Source organism: Achroia grisella, unplaced genomic scaffold (assembly GCF_030625045.1).
Source record: "Achroia grisella isolate CSIRO2021 unplaced genomic scaffold, CSIRO_AGI_Agris_v1 utg633, whole genome shotgun sequence".
Taxonomy (NCBI): Eukaryota; Metazoa; Arthropoda; class Insecta; order Lepidoptera; family Pyralidae; genus Achroia; species Achroia grisella.
In genome coordinates this window covers 510,749-531,496 of record NW_026712969.1, presented here as the reverse complement: position 1 = coordinate 531,496, position 20,748 = coordinate 510,749, and the positions used below count along the sequence as shown (strand labels likewise).

At 36.6% G+C, this 20,748-nt stretch overlaps 1 protein-coding gene across 1 annotated transcript in view; it reads left to right on the top strand.

Annotated features, from left to right (window-relative positions):
- The window catches only part of LOC131849067 (protein slit), a 125,429-nt gene that overhangs the window by 73,418 nt on the left and 31,263 nt on the right, over positions 1–20,748 (top strand). Inside the window, exons 5-18 of the mRNA XM_059199052.1 lie at positions 2,800–2,943; positions 3,736–3,897; positions 4,911–4,978; positions 6,183–6,327; positions 10,557–10,700; positions 11,462–11,533; positions 12,983–13,054; positions 13,757–13,828; positions 15,345–15,508; positions 16,644–16,794; positions 17,219–17,310; positions 18,877–19,003; positions 19,443–19,514; positions 20,077–20,237. Of these exons, the coding sequence (XP_059055035.1) occupies positions 2,800–2,943; positions 3,736–3,897; positions 4,911–4,978; positions 6,183–6,327; positions 10,557–10,700; positions 11,462–11,533; positions 12,983–13,054; positions 13,757–13,828; positions 15,345–15,508; positions 16,644–16,794; positions 17,219–17,310; positions 18,877–19,003; positions 19,443–19,514; positions 20,077–20,237 (1,646 nt within the window). The remainder of the gene's footprint in view (positions 1–2,799; positions 2,944–3,735; positions 3,898–4,910; positions 4,979–6,182; positions 6,328–10,556; positions 10,701–11,461; positions 11,534–12,982; positions 13,055–13,756; positions 13,829–15,344; positions 15,509–16,643; positions 16,795–17,218; positions 17,311–18,876; positions 19,004–19,442; positions 19,515–20,076; positions 20,238–20,748) is intronic.

The following is a 20,748-nucleotide window of genomic DNA, read 5'->3' as shown; positions in this document are numbered from 1 at the left end:
AAAGTGTAAATACTCTCTGTAGTAATTTTTGTACCGTGACGTTGTCTGTGGAATGAGATCATGCTCATAAAATGTCCAGACAAGTGGCCGCCTTTTGTAAAACATTTATTTTCATTGTTTTGTCATCCGTCATACTGTGAACTATGTTTATGTATGGACTGGTCTGCTCTTAACTACGACTGATTTAATTTATTGTATTTATATTTGACAAAAATTAGTGCTTGTTGGTAGTTTGTATTCACACGTTTCGACTTGTAAAGGTAAACTTACAAGGATTATTTAAAAGGCAGACACACAAGTCTTGCTCGTTCTTCTTGTGATGAGACAGCTTTCCGAACGAGAGATAAAAAACAAATTGTTATGACTATTCAAAAGTGCTTAATTATTATTAAAAATATTTTCTATTTTTATTCTCTATTATTTTTATTTCTATTGAGCACCTTTGAGTTATATATATTTAGAATATGTCATCATCATCATCATCTGCTTCTTCCTTATCCCATTTATTTGTGGTCGGCGTAATATGTTTTTCGCTTCCATTCATCCCTGTTCGCAGTCATCGCGTTATTTACTACCTTTCTTACCATATCATCTTTCACACCGTCCATTTATCTCTTTTTCGGTCTTCGTCTGCCCTTATAACCATCCACATTCATTTGTAACATCTTTCTTAAAATATTATCCTCGTTCCTACGCATTACATGTCCATACCATGATAGACGATTACTCTTCAACCTCTCTGACACCGGCGCCACTTTCATACTTCCTCTAATGTATTCATTCTTTATCTTATCCATTCTTGTCACACCACACATCCACCTCAACATTCTCATTTCAGTTGCATGCAGTCGTCTTTCATCCGTCGCCTTTACGGGGCAGCATATGTCTTGAAGATTATTATAAATAATACAAGCATATCCACACTGTCCTACCGTGGCAGGATTCTTCAACTATTAATATTTAATCACGGAGTATCGCGTGCGAAACGTTGTCTTTTATGACTTTTCGACTGTTTCTCTGTTTTATTATTCGGCTAATCTTCTCACCCGGACTCGGCCGCCCTCTGTGGAACATTTAAAAACGGTATAACATTATAACCGACATAAAAAAGTTTTATTTCTCTTTGGAATATTGTAGTAAACTTAATTATATACATACAAAGGTGTGACAGCCTCAATGGTCTGGTCGCGGGTTCGATTCCTCGCACGGTAACATTTATATTCATAAGTATGATTATTTGTATCGGTCTAGGTGTTTTCTATATATAATATGTGTATATTTACAAAACAAAATGGATGCATATATTTATATGAGTCGTCTAGTACCCATAACACAAGCTCTGCTTAGCTTGGGTCTAGATGTCGCTGTCGGAATTGTTCAGGGTTATTTATTTATTTATTGAAGTTTATTTGAATAAAGATTATTTCTTCTTTTTCGTGTTTAAAAGAACGTGTTTAAAAAAAAGTGAGATATAAGAATAATCTCATTATTATTATCTTATATATAAAATTCTCGTGTCACAGTTTTCGTTCCCATACTCCTCCGAAACGGCTTGACCGATTCTCATGAAATTTTGTGAGCGTATTGAGTAGGTCTGAGAATCGGCCAACATCTATTTTTCATCCCCCTATATGTTAGGGGTAGTCCACCCCTAATTTTTTTCTTATTTTAAGGCAAAACAACGTTTGCCGGACAGCTAGTTATTTTATATATGTATATCACTTTTTACGAGGGTAATACTTTCAAGGGTATATTAAGGTTTCTTAAGGGTCGGCAACACGCAAGTGATACCCCTGGTGTTTCAGGCGTTCATAGGCTACGGTAACCATTTACCATCAGATGGGCCGTATGCTTGATTGCCACCATAGTAGTATAAAAAAAAAATACAAAATTTTCTTACAATACGGCATGGGTTGAGAATTACGACTTTTTGTTATTATTCTTATTAGAAAAGTGGACTTATCTCTAAAATAACTCTATTAGTTAACCTATTATGAGTATATCAGTGGGTAACACTAGTGCGACTAACAAAACTTGAATGTATTCTTGCCTCGCCTCGCCTTCGGAAGGCAAGGAGACACTCCATCAAAATATAATGCAATTCTTCTAGCCCACAAACTTCACAATTAGGGGAAAGTAAGAATTTGTTGAAATTTTTATGTTTATCTCATATATAAAATTATCGTGTCACATCTGTGTGTTAGTTACCATACTCCTCCGAAGCTTGACCGATTTTTATGAAATATTTGCATATTCAGTATGTCTGTGAAACGGCTACTATCGATTTTTCATACCCCTAAGTGATAAGGGTTGTCCACCCCTAACATTATTTTTTATTTGTTGGGCAATTTATTTTTATTTATATTTTTTATTATGTGTCATTAAAAAATACATACAACCCTAAATTTTCACCCTTCTATCACAAACCCCTAATTTTTATAGCGTTATTAATTTTATAAAAATTATATAAAGTAGGACGCCAAGTTATATCTATATTTATATAGATATAACTTGACGTTCATAAGCGGCTAAAATGTCCTACATGAATAAATGATAATTTAGTCATGTAGGACATTTTAATTATATTTAAACATTTAAATAAAATTAAAATTAAAATTAAATGGACATTTAATTTAAAAATTAGAACAGTATATGAATAAATGATTATTGAATTTTGAATTTTGAATTTGATGGCAAAATAAGGTTTGTTACCTAGTTATAAGTAAAGATTATTGTTATTGTTTTTATAGTGTCAACGAGCTGTATGTGGATAAATCAGAATTTCTTATATTCCACCAGGGATCTGAGCCGCAATGAGCTCACTGCGATCAGCCGGCGCACCTTCCGAGGACTGACGGCCCTCAAGAGCTTACACCTGGATGGCAACCAGCTGAAGTGTGTTGATGAGAAGGCGCTGGAGCATCTCAAGAGTCTGGAAGTGTTGTGAGTTTAATAAATAAAATTAATAATAATAATGTTTTTTACGTATTATCTTTATTTTTTTTTTATTCATATTATTATTTTTACACATTATTCATAATACATCTATACATATAAATGAAATTGGAGTGTCTGTTTGTAATATTGAAATAACCGTTTTTTACTATATGCATATGAATATAAAACGGTGCATACACCAAAATATTTTTTTTTTACAATTTTGTCTGTTTGTTTATTTATTCCGGCTTATCTCTGAAATGGCTGGACCGATTTTGACAGAACTCTTTTTGGCAGGTAGCTAATGTAATAAGAAGTAACTTAGGCTACTTTTAGAAAAATAAAGTAAAATTCCACGCGGACGAAGCTGCGGTTACAGCTAGTAATAAATAAAATTTTATTTTTTTCTAATTTTAATTTAAAAATGATTCTGTATTGTGTAATCATGTATAAGCTCATTTGAAAAGAATACGAGCTGAGTTTCTTGTCAGTTCTCAGCTCGAGAGCACTCCGAACTGATGGTAGATTTGACATATCATTAGAGTCTGTAATATACCTACATGAATAAAGATATTTTGATTTGATTTAATAATTTGTGACCATTCAATATTGTCATTCCAGGACGCTAAGTCGAACTGACAAAAAACTCCGCTCAAATTTCTTGTCAGTTCGTAGCTCGAAAGCAATCCGAACTGACGGTAGATTTGATATATCATACAAGTCTGTAATATACCTACATGAATAAAGATATTTTGATTTGATTTGATAATTTGTAATCAATTAATATTGTAATTCCAGGACGCTAACGAGCAATAACCTGACATATCTGTCATTGGAGCCTGTAGCAGTAACAAGATTGCATACCCTACGACTGACTGACAATCCTATAGTCTGTGACTGTAGAGTTGCCAGATTAGCGACTGCCGTCCGAGCTGCTAACTTAATGGGAGTCGGTGCTAAGTGAGTATCATCGACTTACAATTGACTAGGGTTGTCAAAATTGCATACTCTACGACTGACTGACAATCCTATAGTTTGTGACTGTAGAGTTGCCAGATTAGCGACTGCCGTCCGAGCTGCTAACTTAATGGGAGTCGGTGCTAAGTGAGTATCATCGACTTACAATTGACTAGGGTTGTCAAAATTGCATACTACGACTGACTGACAGTCGTATAGTTTGTGACTGTAGGGTTGACTGATTAGCGACTGCCGTCCGAGCTGCTAACTTAATGGGAGTCGGGGCTAAGTGAGTATCATCGACTTACAATTGACTAGGGATGTCAAAATTTGCATACTCTGCGACTGACTGACAATCCTATAGTTTGTGACTGTAGGGTTGCCAGACTAGCGACTGCCGTCCGAGCTGCTAACTTAATGGGACTCGGGGCTAAGTGAGTGTCATTTGACGGCCTCGGTAGTCTAGCGGTTTAACACACTTCCACTTCCGCCTTACATCCAATGATCGCGGGTTCGATTCCTCGCACAGTACAAAAATTTGTATTCATGAGTATGTTTGTATCGGTCTGGGTGTCATTTCTACGGCCTCGGTATATATATATTACAAAAAAATATCCGTTACATTTATATCAGGGTTCGATTCCTCGCACAGTACAAAAATTTGTATTCATGAGTATGTTTGTATCGGTCTGGGTGTTTTCTATGTATAATATATATATATTTACAAAAAAATATCGTAAGTATTTATATCAGTTGTCTAGTACCCATATCACAAGTTCTGCTTACCGTGGGATTAGATGACGCTGTGTTAATTGTCCAGGGTTATTTATTTATTTATATCAGTTGTCTAGTACCCATAACACAAGCTCTGCTTACCGTGGGACTAGATGGCGCTGTGTTAATTGTCCAGGATTCTTTATACTATGTAATGAAGAATCATTCTATCAACAAAAACCATGGGAGGAGTACCGTGACATACAAATGGACGGAAAAATATAATTTTTATATTACTTCAGATGCCAGGCGCCTGCCACTTTGAGAGGAGCACTTCTAACGGAGTTGGATCACGAACAGTTCTGCAACGGTGAGTACAAACTCTTAAAAATATATATTTTCCTTAATTACGCTACCATTCACTAAATGTCGTTTAACTAAAGTTAGTAATTCGTTTTATGGTAATTGCGTAAGGTTTAACAACAAATCCGACTCTGTTATAAATGTGCCTGAAAAAAATTAAATGTACAAAACACTTCCTTTATAACTATCAGATGGCAATTGTAAGTAGCTTTGACGTGGTCTAGTGTTATGAGTAGTCATGCTCACTAAAATGTCCAGACTTGTGGCGGCGTGGTGGGCCGGGTCATTGGGCTCCCTAAAATATGGTCGAGCGCAGTGATGGCTGGCTCATCCGTCATACTCCTAAACGAGTGCTGCTTGTAGGGACTGGTCTGCTCTAATCACTATGACTGATTTCCTCTTATTAATTGTTTAACCAGTGTGTTTGGTTATATATTCAATATTTTTTCTATTTGAGTATTTAATTGAATTAGTGCTAATTGGTAGTTTGTATTCACACACTTAAACTTAAAAATGTAAAGTAATAATAAAATTATTTAAAAGAGCAACACGCAAGTTTCTTGCTCGTTTTTCTTGTGATGAAGACAGCTTTCCGAACGAGCGGTAGATTAAAACAAATGTTATGACTATTCAAAAGTGCTTCAATGTACGTTTATTTGAATAAATGGTTTTCTATTCTATTCTATTTCTTTGTAAAAAAGCATATTATAATATTGAAGAAGAGTTTGTTAACGATAATAATGTTTTTGTAGAAATACTTAAAATTTATAGCGCTGACAATAAATGGTGGTAAATGGTTACCGTAGCCTATGGACGCCTGAAGCACCAGGGGTGTCACGTGCGCGTTGCCGACCCTTAAGAAACCTTAATATACTCTTCTTGAAAAACCCCATGCTGTAGTCTCCAGGGCTCGGTAGTAAGTTTATTAGAGTAAAGAAATAGAAATAATCTTTATTCAAATAAACTTAATATAAGCACATTTGAATAGTCAAGTTTTTTTGTTCCACCGCTCATTCGGAATGCAGATGCAAGTGTGTTGCTCTTTTAAATAAATATTGATTTACTTATATTTAATTAACAACAAGGATTAGGCATGCGACAATGAACATAGAAACCGCTACGCACTTAATCTCTGTTCAATCAGATAACATTGTCAGCGCTATGAATTTTAAGTTCTATAGGATTTTCTATTCTATTCTATTCTATTTCAGGCCCGACCACTGCCATAACTGGTGAATGTTCAGCGGAGCCCCGCTGCCCACCGCCATGCCGTTGTACTCCCGAAGGCACCGTCGACTGCAGAGAGAAACTATTGTCCGAGCTACCATCCGCCATACCACATCGAGCTACTGAGATGTAAGTTTTAGAATATCGAATATACTTTATTTGCAACATACAGTAACGCACACACAAACACATGTATCGTTACAATATTTTTTTTTTTTTTATTTATTTATTTAATTCAGGCTACATGGCCCATATTATAAATACCTTATAGACTAACATACATAAGAAATAATAATAAAATATGTAAATAAAATTGTCTCTATGGTCACGGCACTGACGACGGCAATCTGCCACGGTAGCGCCGATAGACCACCCCCGTCGGCCAGTAGTCCTCCTTCATGAAGGTGGGCAGCATGTTGGTGGGGACCAGGGCCACGAACGCTTTGAAGCTCGCGTTGTGGCTCGATTCCAACTGCGTCACCCTCAATGTCAGGTTGCTTTTAGTCCAGATGTAGTCAACAATGTCCTGTTCCTTGGTAGCGTAGTGTAGGCGGGATAGGTACATTGCCGTGGTCGGTGTTGCGGCACGTAACAAGAAGTTGGGCCCTGTCAGTGCTGTGCCACAATGGTTTCGATTGACCCTCTTTGTGCGCCTCTTCTTTTGTACCGTGACAAAACCATCATCGTCACGGTCAGCAGACTTTGTACACATAGGGGTAATTTTCAGAGTCACTTTAGGCTCATTCCGCTGAGCAGTTGGTTTTTCAGCGGCGACGGTGGCAAAATCTTGGCGCTTTGATAGCGCCGCGGACTTTGCTGGTGCTGCTTCCATGCAATATGCCGGCCTTATTGCTAAAAGCAATCTTTTCAAGGCAACCTTAGGGAAACTGATTGAAACATCGAACAGGTGGGTAAAATGACAGGAACAGGAGAAAACTAAAAAGTAACAAAATATATAATGATGATGAAGAAAAATAATAATAAATATTACATGAATTAAAATTTATGTACATAATAATCATGTATTACACTAGATACACTTACAAAAACTACATACATAATTTTAAAATTAAATAGAATAAACTAAATATAAATAGTTAGTTTATATCTTTGTTATTATTATTTTTTTAAATTGTTATTTTAAATTGTATACCTAATTTTTTTTTTTTATTTTATAATGCACTGCCCACATAGATATATGTTTGCCTACTGCAACATACAGTAAATAAGAAACACAAACAACATAACAAAGGACACATGTAGCGTTACAATAAGCCGGCCTTATTGCTAAAAGCAATCTTTTCAAGGCAACCTTAGGGAAGCGGATTGAAACATCGAACAGGCAGGTAAAATGACACGAACAGCAGAAAATTAAAAAGTAACAAATTTGTAATTGTTCGCACTATTTGTTAATCTATTTTTTGTTTGTTTAATGTGTGTTTTAGTTTTCTACTGAATAAATATCATTTCATTTCATTTCATTTCATATGATTATGTAATCCCTGCGATTGACTTCAATTACGATTTTATTTATAATTGCACATATACATAAATTTCCATATGATAAATTAACAATACACGTGGACTCTGTTTAAAGAGTATGGCAATATCGTAGATGACACATTCCCATAATGAAATTTAAAATTTAGATCTGTTGTAGTGTCCACTTAGCTCCTATAGTACGTCTGGTAAAAATTCTTTTACTGTATATGTATATGTAAGCTTTGTCGGTCAGTAGTTCTTTAAGCCTTTTTTTAAATAAATTAATTTTATCTTCTTGTTTTATGGTTTCCGGGATTTTATTATATATTACAATGGATCGGTAATACGGACTCGCCCTAAACATTTCTATTTTAGGTTCTGGTAGGTCCAGAGGGCTTATTAATCTATTATTACATTTAAAATTAAAATATGATAGATGCGATAGATGATTTTGCCGTTGATGTGCTCGCATGTGACTTACGTAGACTATTTTGTGTGTAAAAATCCTCGCTTATTGCGAGCATGAGAGCACACCGCTCATATATTATAGCTGATAGTCGCAGGTGGTCGGGCTTTCAGCTCGTCGCGTCTGGCAACCAGCTCTAGGAGCCGCAGGTTTCCAAAACCTTGGACGCTAGAATTGAATTAAAATGTATGTACATAATAATCAGGTATTAAACTAGATACACTTACAAAAACTACATACATAATTTTAAAATTAAATAGAATAAACTAAATATAAATAGTTAGTTTATATCTTTGTTATTATTATTTTTTTAAATTGTTATTTTAAATGGTATACTTTTTTTTTTAATGCACTGCCCACATAGATATCTGTTTGCCCAATGCTTGAATGGGAGAAAATACATCATGGTGTTAAGTCCGCCATATGTCTGTATTTGTGTATTTGTGCATAAAAGATTTAATAAATTAATTAAAGTTTTATTCATCATCGTTATATGTTTATTATTTTTAATTACCTTTCTCATATTTGTTTATTACCTACCTGTACGATATATAAATGCGTTGCATAAAGTTACTTTATCTATATATCTATACATATAAATAAAGTTGGAGTGTACGCGCAGCAAAAAGTACATGTAAAGGTAGATAAACCTGCCTTTCGCGCAGCAGAGCGTGCATGAAAGGCAGACAAAGATGCCTTTACACGTTCATTCGCGCAAATTGCCTTTCACGAGGGAAAGAGTATGAATGTAAATATAGATAAAGAGTACGAGCAAGAACAGGCGTTTTTATCTCTTGAATACTACGATTAATTTAACATTCAGTAAGACTATAGACAATTAGTATTAAAGACAAACAATATTAATCTATTCTCAATTTGACCACAGACTATAACAGTAAACAAAAGTGTACGTGTGTGTAATGTTTTTTTTATTCATTTAATTAAATTAAATTAAAAAATCATTTATTCATGTAGGACATTTTAGCCGCTTATGAACGTCAAGTTTTTACATTATATTTTTTTTCCCTACCGTCCAGTTGGGTATATAGATCCAATTGAGAAGAACTGGCAAGAAACTCAATTGAATTACTTTTTTTTAAAGCCAGTTTATTTACAATGTATAGGTGTCTATATCTAACGATCTAGTATTTAAAGCACAAAAAAAATGTGTCAGGGCGTAATTTAAAAAATACTGATAGTTGTGTTCCATATTTTAAAAAATACAATCTACTTACGGCTCCATTCCTTTACATTTATGAGGTGTCTATTTTTATTAAGACGAACCTTGAACTTTTTAATAACATCAAAGGAATACGTAATAATGATAAATTGTGTAATTTTCCGGCTAAAACTGCTATGTCGTGTAATAGTATTTTAGGAATGGGACCTAGAATATATAATAATCTTCCAAGGGCATTAAAATCTATTGGTAGTATCCATCAATTTAAAACTGCTCTTAGAAATATACTGATTGGTAAAACTTACTACACGGTTGGTGATTTCCTGACTGATACATTGACGTAAAGACAATTGATTAATGACTATCGGTATGATGACGTAGTACAGTAATTTTATTTCCTTAAACATTAATTGTACCTACAATTTGAAATTTTGCACACCTCTTACGAGGTTAATGTACGGATCTCAACAACATATTTATAACACCTTATTGTTTACCTACATTTGGCAAATAAAGTATTATTATTATTATTATTATTAACATTAAATGAAAATCCCTTGCATGAACAACTATTGCCGTGCACGCTCGTCATTAAAATGTTGAATGTATTTTAAATGCGTAATTTCAAATAAATATTAACATTCTGTAGTCATTATCTGTATAAATTACTAGTATGTAATATTTTTACACCTTGGGTTACATTATTAGAGTTTCAGTAAGGATCCCTAATTTTTTTGGAAATATAATATAGCCTGTCTCTCGGGGATAGTGTAGCTTGCTAATGGTGAAAGAATTTTTCGAATCGGTCCAGTAGTTTCGGAGCCTATTCAATACACACATACACACGAAAATACAAATCTTTCCTCTTTTTTAATATTAGTATAGATGAGTGTGCAAAATTTCATACACCTCCGCGTAATTTTCGTCAAAAATGCTAAATTTTTTTTTTACCGGACTACTCTAATGCTGTTGGGCGCAGCTGGCCTTTACAGCTTCACCGGACGATAAGGGGCGAGTGCAGATGGCACTCCAAACCAAAGGAAGGACTTATAGAGCGGCTGAAGGCTAACTCCCGCCTGACGGATACGACTTTAGTCTGAGGGCACCGCTAGGGGTTCGAACCTTGGCTCAGGCCGTCGTCATCGGTCCCCGTTTGAATTGGACGGGGGATCGATCGGAGGGGGCTACAAAAATTTTGTTTCACGTATTAATATTGTGATCTCTTTCCAGCCGCCTAGAACAGAACGAGATAACCGAGGTGGGACCGGCCGCTTTCTCAGCTGTGAAACGCGTGGCCCGTATAGATATATCCAATAACAAGATCACGAAGATAGCTGCCGACTCCTTCAGTGGGCTCACGCATCTAACATCCTTGTGAGTGGTTCTTTTATACTATGCCTACTCTTGTAGTATGTCAGTCGACACTCGACACCCTTCCATTAGTACCTCGCCAGATAACATACATTTAAGTTCAGTGTAAAGTCAGTCCACGTTACGACTCCGCGTCGAATGTACGCGTATGTAACCTATCATATTTATTTTGAAAATGGGAGAAATTTTGAAAGTTCAGTTCGAGCGAGATTTTCAGGTAAGGGTTCGAGGGCCCCGGGGCATTGCCCCGCCTAGCCCTTAGCTACGCCACTGCTTACATATTACACTGGTATTTTATGTAATATATTAAAAATGCTGCCACGTCGATTTATTGGAAGAGAATTTAGAATGCCAATTATACGGTTACCATATATAAAAAAATATATAATATTGTCTACGTCTTTAACAATCATGACGAACGGAAAAGAAATAAATTTGATAGAAGCACTTTTGAATAGTCATAATTTGTTTTCTACCACTCATTCGGAACGCATACTAGTCACAAGAAGAATGAGCAATATACTTGTGCGTGTTGCTCTTTTGATTTGATGTTGTTTTAAATAAATACCCATTAACAAGGATTAGGCATGCGACAATCCTTTATCAATCAGGTTACAGTTCCAGCACTATGCATTCTATTTTATTTTTCTAAGGAAATAGTAAAGGAATGTTTCCTTTACTATTTCCTTCCTATACCTCTTCATTTAGTAGATTTTTGGAGTATAATTTAATTTTTTAATAAGCGATTATTCTTTTATTTGCAGGGTATTGTACGGAAACAAAATTAAAGACTTGCCTTCCGGAATATTCCATGGACTGACATCGCTACAGTTGTTGTAAGTAATTGTATATATACATACAAATAAATAAAATTAAAGTCCTTGCAATATCAAATTAACACCAAAATTAATTTTAATAAGGTTTACACCTTTATAGAATAGAATAGAACATTGTTTATACAAATTATGCCTACACTTGTAATATTTCTGTCAACACTCGAACATTCTTTATCTCTCCAAATTATGTTCAGTAAAGTCACTTGTAATATTTCTGTCACTAATAAGCCATGTAGAACACTATCAAATAAACTTACTAATGTACAATAAATAGTACAATTATTACAGCTGTACCTCCTCCTACAGTAAACAATATATTATAAGTTCAGCTACAGTGGTAAGGTGAAGTACAATATAAATTTGCATTCAAACACTTTTGAATAGTCATCACTTATTTCTTTAATCTACCGCTTATTCGGAAAGCTGTCTAATCACAAGAAGAACTTCCCCTCTGATCGATCCCCAGTCCAATTCAACGGGGATCGATGTTACGACGGTCTGAGCCGAGGTTCGAACCCCTAGTGGTGCCCTCAGACTAAAGTCGTATCCATCAGGCGGGAGTTGGCCTTCAGCCGCCCCATAAGTCCTTCCTTTGGTTTGAAGTGTCATCTGCACTCGTCCCCTATCGTCCGGTGAAGCTGTAAAGGCCAGCTGCGGCCGACAGAATTAGAGTAGTCCGAAAGAAAATAACTTGTGTTGCTCTTTTAAGTAATCCTTGTAAGTTTTTAAGTTGAAACGTGTGAATACAAACTACCAACTAACACTAATTTATTAGGGTCAAATATAAATACACAATAAGACTAAATCAATCGTAGTGATTAGAGCTGACCAGTACCTACATGCATTCGTTCACGAGTATAAGATATATCAATAGTATTATAACTTCTAGTTGAATCAGTACACGCTTTTTTTTAGATAGAATTTTAAGTTGTTTTTTATGTTTTCTTAATTGTTAATTGTAGGCACAAATTTGTCACACAAATGTCGTAGTTGCCTATAATTAAGGTTGCGCTTAGTAAAATAAATAGATTGTAATGTATTATGGCTGGCTCATACGTCATACTCGTGAACGGGTGCTGCTTGTGGGGACTGGTCTGTTCAGGTTGTGAACACTGATTAAATTTTTTGTTCTTTGCGATAGCATATGCTGGTGGTCACTCTATTCTCTCAAATTTGAATTTTAATAACTGTATTTATCATAAACATGTTCCCCTATTATTTGAAAAAATACGAGCTGAGTTTCTTGTCAGTTCTTCTCATCTCGATATCATTCCGAACTGACAGTAGATTTGACATATCATAAGAGTCTGTAATAGACCTACACGAATAAAGATATTTTGAGTTATAGTGTTGGTGAAAACTTTGTTGGTGACTTAATAAATAATAATAATAAAGTATGACGGATGACATATGATCTTATATCCAATATTAATATTGCGTTTGTTACAGATTGCTGAATTCAAACGAAATTACATGTGTGAGAAAAGATACATTCAGGGATTTGCAGAACTTAAAATTATTGTAAGTATTTATTGTTTATTTTTTAACTAACTCAGAACAATTCACACCATCAATCAGCGCCATCTAGTCCCAAGCTAAGAGCTTGTGTTATGGGTACTAGATAACTGATATAAATATATAGATATTTATTTTTTTATACATAATCCATTAACATTAAAATAATTAAAACATATTATATATAGAAAACACCCAGACCGATACAAACAATCATACTCATGAATACAAATGTTTATGCCATCCGAGGAATCTGTGGAGATGTTTTCTATGTATATTATGTATGTATTTACAAAAAAATATATCTAAGTATTTATATCAGTTGCCTAGTACCCATAACACAAGCTCTGCTTACCGTGGGACTAGATGGCGCTGTGTTAATTGTCCAGGGTTATTTATTTATTTATATCAGTTGTCTAGATGGCGCAACACAAGTGTTAATTAGATGGCCTGGGTTATTTATTTATTTATATCAGTTGTCTAGTACCCATAACACAAGCTCTGCTTACCGTGGGACTAGATGGCGCTGTGTTAATTGTCCAGGGTTATTTATTTATTTATATCAGTTGTCTAGTACCCATAACACAAGCTCTGCTTACCGTGGGACTAGATGGCGCTGTGTTTATTGTCTAAGGTTATTTATTATTTATTTATTGTAAGATTCCTTGTGCATAGAGGTATAAATTATTATTATTATTATTATTTCAGATCGCTATATGATAATAATATAAGATCTATACCAAACGGAACATTCGACTCCCTAACTGGAATACAAACCTTGTAAGTACGCCTACTTTTGTTTTTTTGTAATATCATATGCTGGTGGTCACTCTATTCTCCCAAATTTGAATTTAAAAATGAATCTGTATTATTATAAACATGTACAACATTTATTTGAAAAGAATACGAGCTGAGTTTCTTGTCAGTTCTTCTCAGCTCGAAATCATTCCGAACTGACGGTAGATTTGACATATCATAAGAGTCTGTAATAGACCTACATGAATAAAGATATAAATTTTGTAATGACATATTGTAAATTAAATATTGTAATGGGTGAAAACTGTGATCGGTACAGCCTATGCTGTAAATAATATAATTGACGTAGTGGAGTAATCTGAAACAGTCATGCTCGCTATAAAGTTCAAACTTGTGGCGGCGTGGTGGGCCGGGTCGATGTGCTCCCTCAAATGTGGTTGAGTACAATGATGGCTGGCTCATACGTCATACTCGTGAACGGGTGCTGCTTGTGGGGACTGGTCTGTTCAGGTTGTGAACACTGATTAAATTTTTTGTTATTTGCGATAGCATATGCTGGTGGTCACTCTATTCTCCCAAATTTATCATAAACATGTTCCACTAATTTCAAAAAAATACGAGCTGAGTTTCTTGTCAGTTCTTCTCATCTCGAAATCATTCCAAACTGACGGTAGATTTGACATATCATAAGAGTCTGTAATAGACCTACATGAATAAAGATATTTTGAATTTGAATTTGCCAAACTTGCAGTATGGTTTTTTTTAATAATCAACGTAGTTAAAATGAAACTATTTCTGAATATTTCTTTCATTAAAAGTTTTTACACAAAACACAATTTGTGAAACAATGGTTTTATATATGCATATAAATACAAATATTTATTAACTAAAAAAATATATTTAAACTATTACTCATAAGATATTAAGTGCGATACTTAGAAAAACGTTAGTTGACATCACAGCCAGGTTTACGAGTACGCTATATTTTTTATTTATACATATAAATAAAATTGGAGTGTCTGTTTGTAATATTGAAATAACCGTTTTTACTACATGCATATGAATATAAATACGGTACATACACCAAAATAACATTTTTTACAATTTTTGTCTGTCTATCTGTTTGTTCCGGGTGATCTCTGAAATGACTAGACCGATTTGGACGGGACCTTTTTTGGCAGGTAGCTGATATAATAAGGAGTAACTTACTTAGTACTTTTATTTTAGGTAAATAAAGTTAAATTCCACGTGGACGAAGTCACGGGAACAACTAGTTATTTATAAAGTTCTTTAAATTTGGGAAAGGAAAATTTTTCACGCGCTTTCTTATCCCTCTGGGGGTTGCGACCCACGGGTTGCGCACCACCGAGTTAGTTAATGATAAATCTACCCCTCTGGTGTATTTTACCCCTCGCGACCCACGGGTTGCGCACCACTGAGCTAGTTAATGATAAATCTACCCCTCTGGGGTTTCTTACCCCTCGCGACCCACGGGTTGCGCACTACTGAGCTATTAAGTGATAAATTTATTCTTCCATAGACATCTAGGTCACAATCCTTTCGCATGCGATTGTTCCCTCCGATGGCTGGCTGCGTACCTTCGAAAGAACCCCATAGAGACATCAGGGGCGAAGTGCGACTCCCCCAAACGGATGAGCAGGAAACGAATTGACGCATTAAGGGAAGAATACTTTAAATGCAAACGTAAGTATTAATAAAAAACTTTTTATAAAAGAAGCATAGAATAGAATAGAAAATCATTTATACAAATAAATTTAATTTAAGCACTTTTGAATAGTCATCACATTTGTTTCAAATTACCGCTCATTCGGAAAGCTGTCTCGTCACAAGAAGACCGAGAAACTTGCTAGTTTGTATTCACAAGTTTCCATTCAAGATTTTAAACTTACAAGGATTATTTAAAAGAGCATTACACAAGTTTCTTGCTCAAGAAACTTGTGCTTTCCGAATGAGAGGTAATTTGAAACAAATGTGATTCAAAAGTGCTTCAATGTAAGTTTATTTTGTACCTTTTCTTATGAATAATCTTCAAAAGACGTCTCCCACCGGATAGTGGACGAAGGATTCTTGCCTATTAAAAAACCACTCGCTCCGAGCTCGAGGCGCCCTCCCCCCGTCCCCCTGTCACTAACGAGTGGTGTGTCCAGCGGGCGAAGAGTGGGACAACGGAGGCCGCGTGCCCGACTGCGTGCTCGTGCGAGCTCGCGCGGACCTCCCCCCTACTTACCTCCCCCTGCCCCCCGTCCCCCTGTCACTAACGTGTGGTGTGTCCAGCCGGCGAGGAGTGGGACAACGTGTGCTCGTGCGAGCTTGCGCCGACCTCCCCCCTACTTACCTCCCCCTGCCCCCTGCCCCCTGACCCCCGTCCCCCTGTCACTAACGTGTGGTGTGTCCAGCCGGCGAGGAGTGGGACAACGTGTGCTCGGGCGGGGCCGCGTGCCCGGCCGCGTGCTCGTGCCCTTCTTACCTCCCCCTGCCCCCTGCCCCCTGCCCCCCGTCCCCCTGTCACTAACGTGTGGTGTGTCCAGCGGGCGAGGAGTGGGACAACGTGTGCTCGGGCGGGGCCGCGTGCCCGGCCGCGTGCTCGTGCGAGCTCGCGCCGACCTCCCCCCTACTTACCTCCCCCTGCCCCCCGTCCCCCTGTCACTAACGTGTGGTGTGTCCAGCCGGCGAGGAGTGGGACAACGTGTGCTCGGGCGGGGCCGCGTGCCCGGCCGCGTGCTCGTGCGAGCTTGCGCCGACCTCCCCCCTACTTACCTCCCCCTGCCCCCTGCCCCCTGACCCCCGTCCCCCTGTCACTAACGTGTGGTGTGTCCAGCCGGCGAGGAGTGGGACAACGTGTGCTCGGGCGGGGCCGCGTGCCCGGCCGCGTGCTCGTGCGAGCTCGCCCCTCGCGCGGTGTCAGTCAGCTGCACGCGCGCGGCGCTGCACGAGATTCCGCGCGACCTGCCTCTCAACACCGATGCGCTGTGAGTATTTTTATCTTAGTGTAAGGAACAAACGAGCTTGCAGCTCACCTCATTATAAGTATTGCTGCCCATGTATCCGCAACACCGGGGAAGTGTTTTTTTTACGGAGTATTGTAAATAGAATCAACCGACATCGTATTAATAGAAAGAAGAAAGAAAAAAATATTTACTCAGTGCTTTTCAACAATGTTACAATTTTCAACAAGGTCACGAGCTGACTGGAGCAACAGCGATGTCAATGTAGATAGGTGACAGCAGTTTTTTCTTCATCTGTTACTATTTCATTTTATTATTTATTTTTTCTTTCTTTCTTTCTTCTTTCTATTAATACGATGTCGGTTGAGACGATGTATATTACAGATTATACACTGACAATATGTACATAAAAATAATGATCTTATATAATACCCACAATTTTTTTCAGTATAATCCCAGATAATAACTTGGGTCAGATCAAGTCAGACGGCTTGTTCGGAAGACTTCCAGACCTCACCAAACTGGACTTCAGGAATAATGGTGAGCGTATTGTATCTATACGTGGTATAAAATGCGACGTGGTGGGCCGGGTCATTGGGCTCCCTAAAATATGGTCGAGCGCAGTGATGGCTGGCTCATCCCTCATACTCGTAAACGGGTGCTGCTTGTAGGGACTGGTCTGCTGTATCACTATGACTGATTTCCTCTTATTAATTGTTTAACCAGTTAGTTATATATACAATATTTTTTCTATTTGCGTATTTAATTGAATTAGTGCTAATTGGTGGTTTGTATTCACGCACTTAAACTTAAAAATGTAAAGTAATAATAAAACTATTTAAAAGAGCAACACGCAAGTTTCTTGCTCGTTCTTCTTGTGATGAGACAGCTTTCCGAATGAGCGGTAGATTAAAAAATGTAATGACTATTCAAAAGTGCTTCAATGTAAGTTTATTTGAATAAATTATTTTCTATTCTATTCTAAATGAACTAGCTTCAGCTGTAAATTTAGATTTTTTAAATTACGCAACGGGTTTTACTGTAAAATTAACAATAGATAGAGTGATTCTTTAGTATTATGCCTACACTTGTAATATTTCTGTCACCACTCGACACCCTTCCATTAGTACCTCTCCAGATAACATAGATTTAAGTTCAATGTAAAGTCAGTCCACGTTATGACTCTGCGTGGAATGTATACCATGCTACAATAAGGTGTGGTGTATCGGCGCTACCGTGGCAGATTGCCGTCTTCAGTGCCGTGATCACACAGACAATATCATTGTATTAGTTTTTAAATATTATATTATATGTATGTTAGTCTATAAGGTATTTATAATATGGGCCTAGTTGCCTGAAATAAATGAATAAATAAATAAGTAATACAAGTACATCCGTGCGGAGCCGGGGCGGTTAGCTAGGACTGTCTATACATATATATAAATTGGAGTGTCTGTTTGTAATATTGAAATAACCGTTTTTTACTATATGCATATGAATATAAATACGGTACATACACCAAAATATATATATTTTTTATTTTTTTGTCCTGTCTGTTTGTTCCGGCTAATCTCTGAAATGGCTGGACCGATTTTGACGGGACTTTTATTGGCAGGTAGCTAATGTAATAAGAAGTACCTTACGCTAACTTTTATTTTAGAAAATGAAATTGAAATTTCACGCGGACGAAGCCGCGGAGAACAACTAGTTATAAATATAATTAGTATAAATACATATAAGTATATTATCACTACATAGTATAAAACAAAGTCGGTGTCGCTGTCTGTCCGTCCCTATGTATGCTTAAATCTTTAAAACTACGCAACGGATTTTGAAGCAGTTTATTTTAGTAGATAGAGTGATTCGAGAGAAAAGTTTATATATATAATACATGCTAGTACAGAATAATAGATAAAAACGATCGCTCCTAAGAATATCCTTCAATTCTTGTCCCTGACGGGTCTAGGTAGCGAACTCTGAAAAGGGCGAGCACAATAGATCTATGTAGGTCGCAGTGCTACAGGTGCTACACATCTGACAATAGCCCAAACAACCCAATAAAAAAAAATAGTACAGAATATAAATATAATTCCTTTCTGGATTCAGGTATAACAGTGATAGAAGATAACGCTTTCGACGGTGCCGCAAACATCCAAGAGTTACTGCTGGATGGAAACCAGCTGCAAACAGTCACCGACAAGATGTTCTTCGGACTCCATAGTCTCAGCATACTGTAAGTAAATATCTGATCACCTGAATTTATTATTTAACAATAATTAATTTATAAAATTGATATTTAAATTTGATAACTTCTTTGTTATAGCATATGCTGGCGGTCACTCTATTCTCCCAAATTTGAATTTTAATAACTGTATTTATCATAAACATGTTCCACTATTATTTGAAAAAAAAATACGAGCTGAGTTTCTTGTCAGTTCTTCTCATCTCGATATCATTCCGAACTGACGGTAGATTTGAGATATCATAAGAGTCTGTAATAGACCTACATGAATAAAGATATTTTGAATTTGAAATCTAGGCAGGATCCAAATATTCATGAAGATAATAATCATTTTTACCGTCCGTTTATAAGATCTTAGTCATCAACACAATTTCTTCTATAGTTATCATTGTTTGGTGATTTCACCCCGTCATCATCAATTCTATTCCAGATCTCTCACCAACAATAAGATCAGGTGTATCACCCCTGGCGCCTTTGATCACCTCTCCATGCTGTCTACTCTGTAAGTTTTTACAAGCTTTTATAATCTTATATATAAAATTCTCGTGTCACAGTTTTCGTTCCCATACTCCTCCGAAACGGCTTGACCGATTCTCATTAAATTTTGTGAGCGTATTGACTAGGTCTGAGAATCGGCCATTATCTATTTTTCATCCCCCTAAATGTTAGGGGTAGTCCACCCCTAATTTTTTTTTTAATTTTAAGGCAAAACAACGTTTGCCGGTACAGCTTATATGTATATAAAATTCTTGTGTCACAATGTTAGTTACCGTACTCCTCCGATACGGCTTGTCCGATTTTTATGAAATTTTATATGCATATTCAGTGGATATGAGAATTGGCTACTATTTTTCATACCCCTACGTGGTAAGGGATATCCACCCCCAAATATTTTCATTTTTTTATTTTTTCGACATATTTTATTTTAATTTTATTATTATTTAGGATTGAAAAATACATATAACCCTAAATTTTCACCCTTCTACAATCAACCCCTAATTTAATAGCGATTTTAATTTATATGTCAAAACAATGTTTAGCTCTAATGCAAAACAAACTCTCAGGAACTTGGATTCCAATCCACTGGACTGCACGTGCCACCTGGCCTGGTTGTCCACATGGCTACGTGAGCGTGGCCTCTCCCCAGGAGCCACCTGCCGCTCCCCACCAGCTCTCCTCAACAACGAAATACACCAATTAGATGTCGCCGCCTTCAAATGCACACGTAAGTTCTATTTTATAAAGGACCTAGTATTGTACCTTGTGGTACTCCCTAATTTTTTTGGTTACACGAATATTTTTTTAGTAAACGAAAGGATTTACTTTTTTCGTCGTTTACAAAACACCCAAGCAAGCAATGCATTAAGTCCATCTTTTCTATAATATTAGTCAATGAAGCAGATTAAAAAAAACAGAAGTTGGTATATTGTAAACTTGTTGTTGCCAAACGCCTACTGAACCTAACCGTAAAATAATATAGGGACAATAACGGACTGTTTCTTAAATAAACACTTGTACATAATTTATTTATTTATAAATATATAATAATACGTGATATAGACAGTGCTCTTTGTTGGGGCTGCTTTGAAGCCGAAGAAACGGCCGCTCACGTAATCCTGGAGTGCTTACAGTGGCCACATAACGAACACATATCCAGGAGCCTTCTGCTCTTCTAGTAGCTTGGCTGTCTGCTTTAGTAGTCTCGGCTCTACACGCACAACCCTGATGAGACGCTA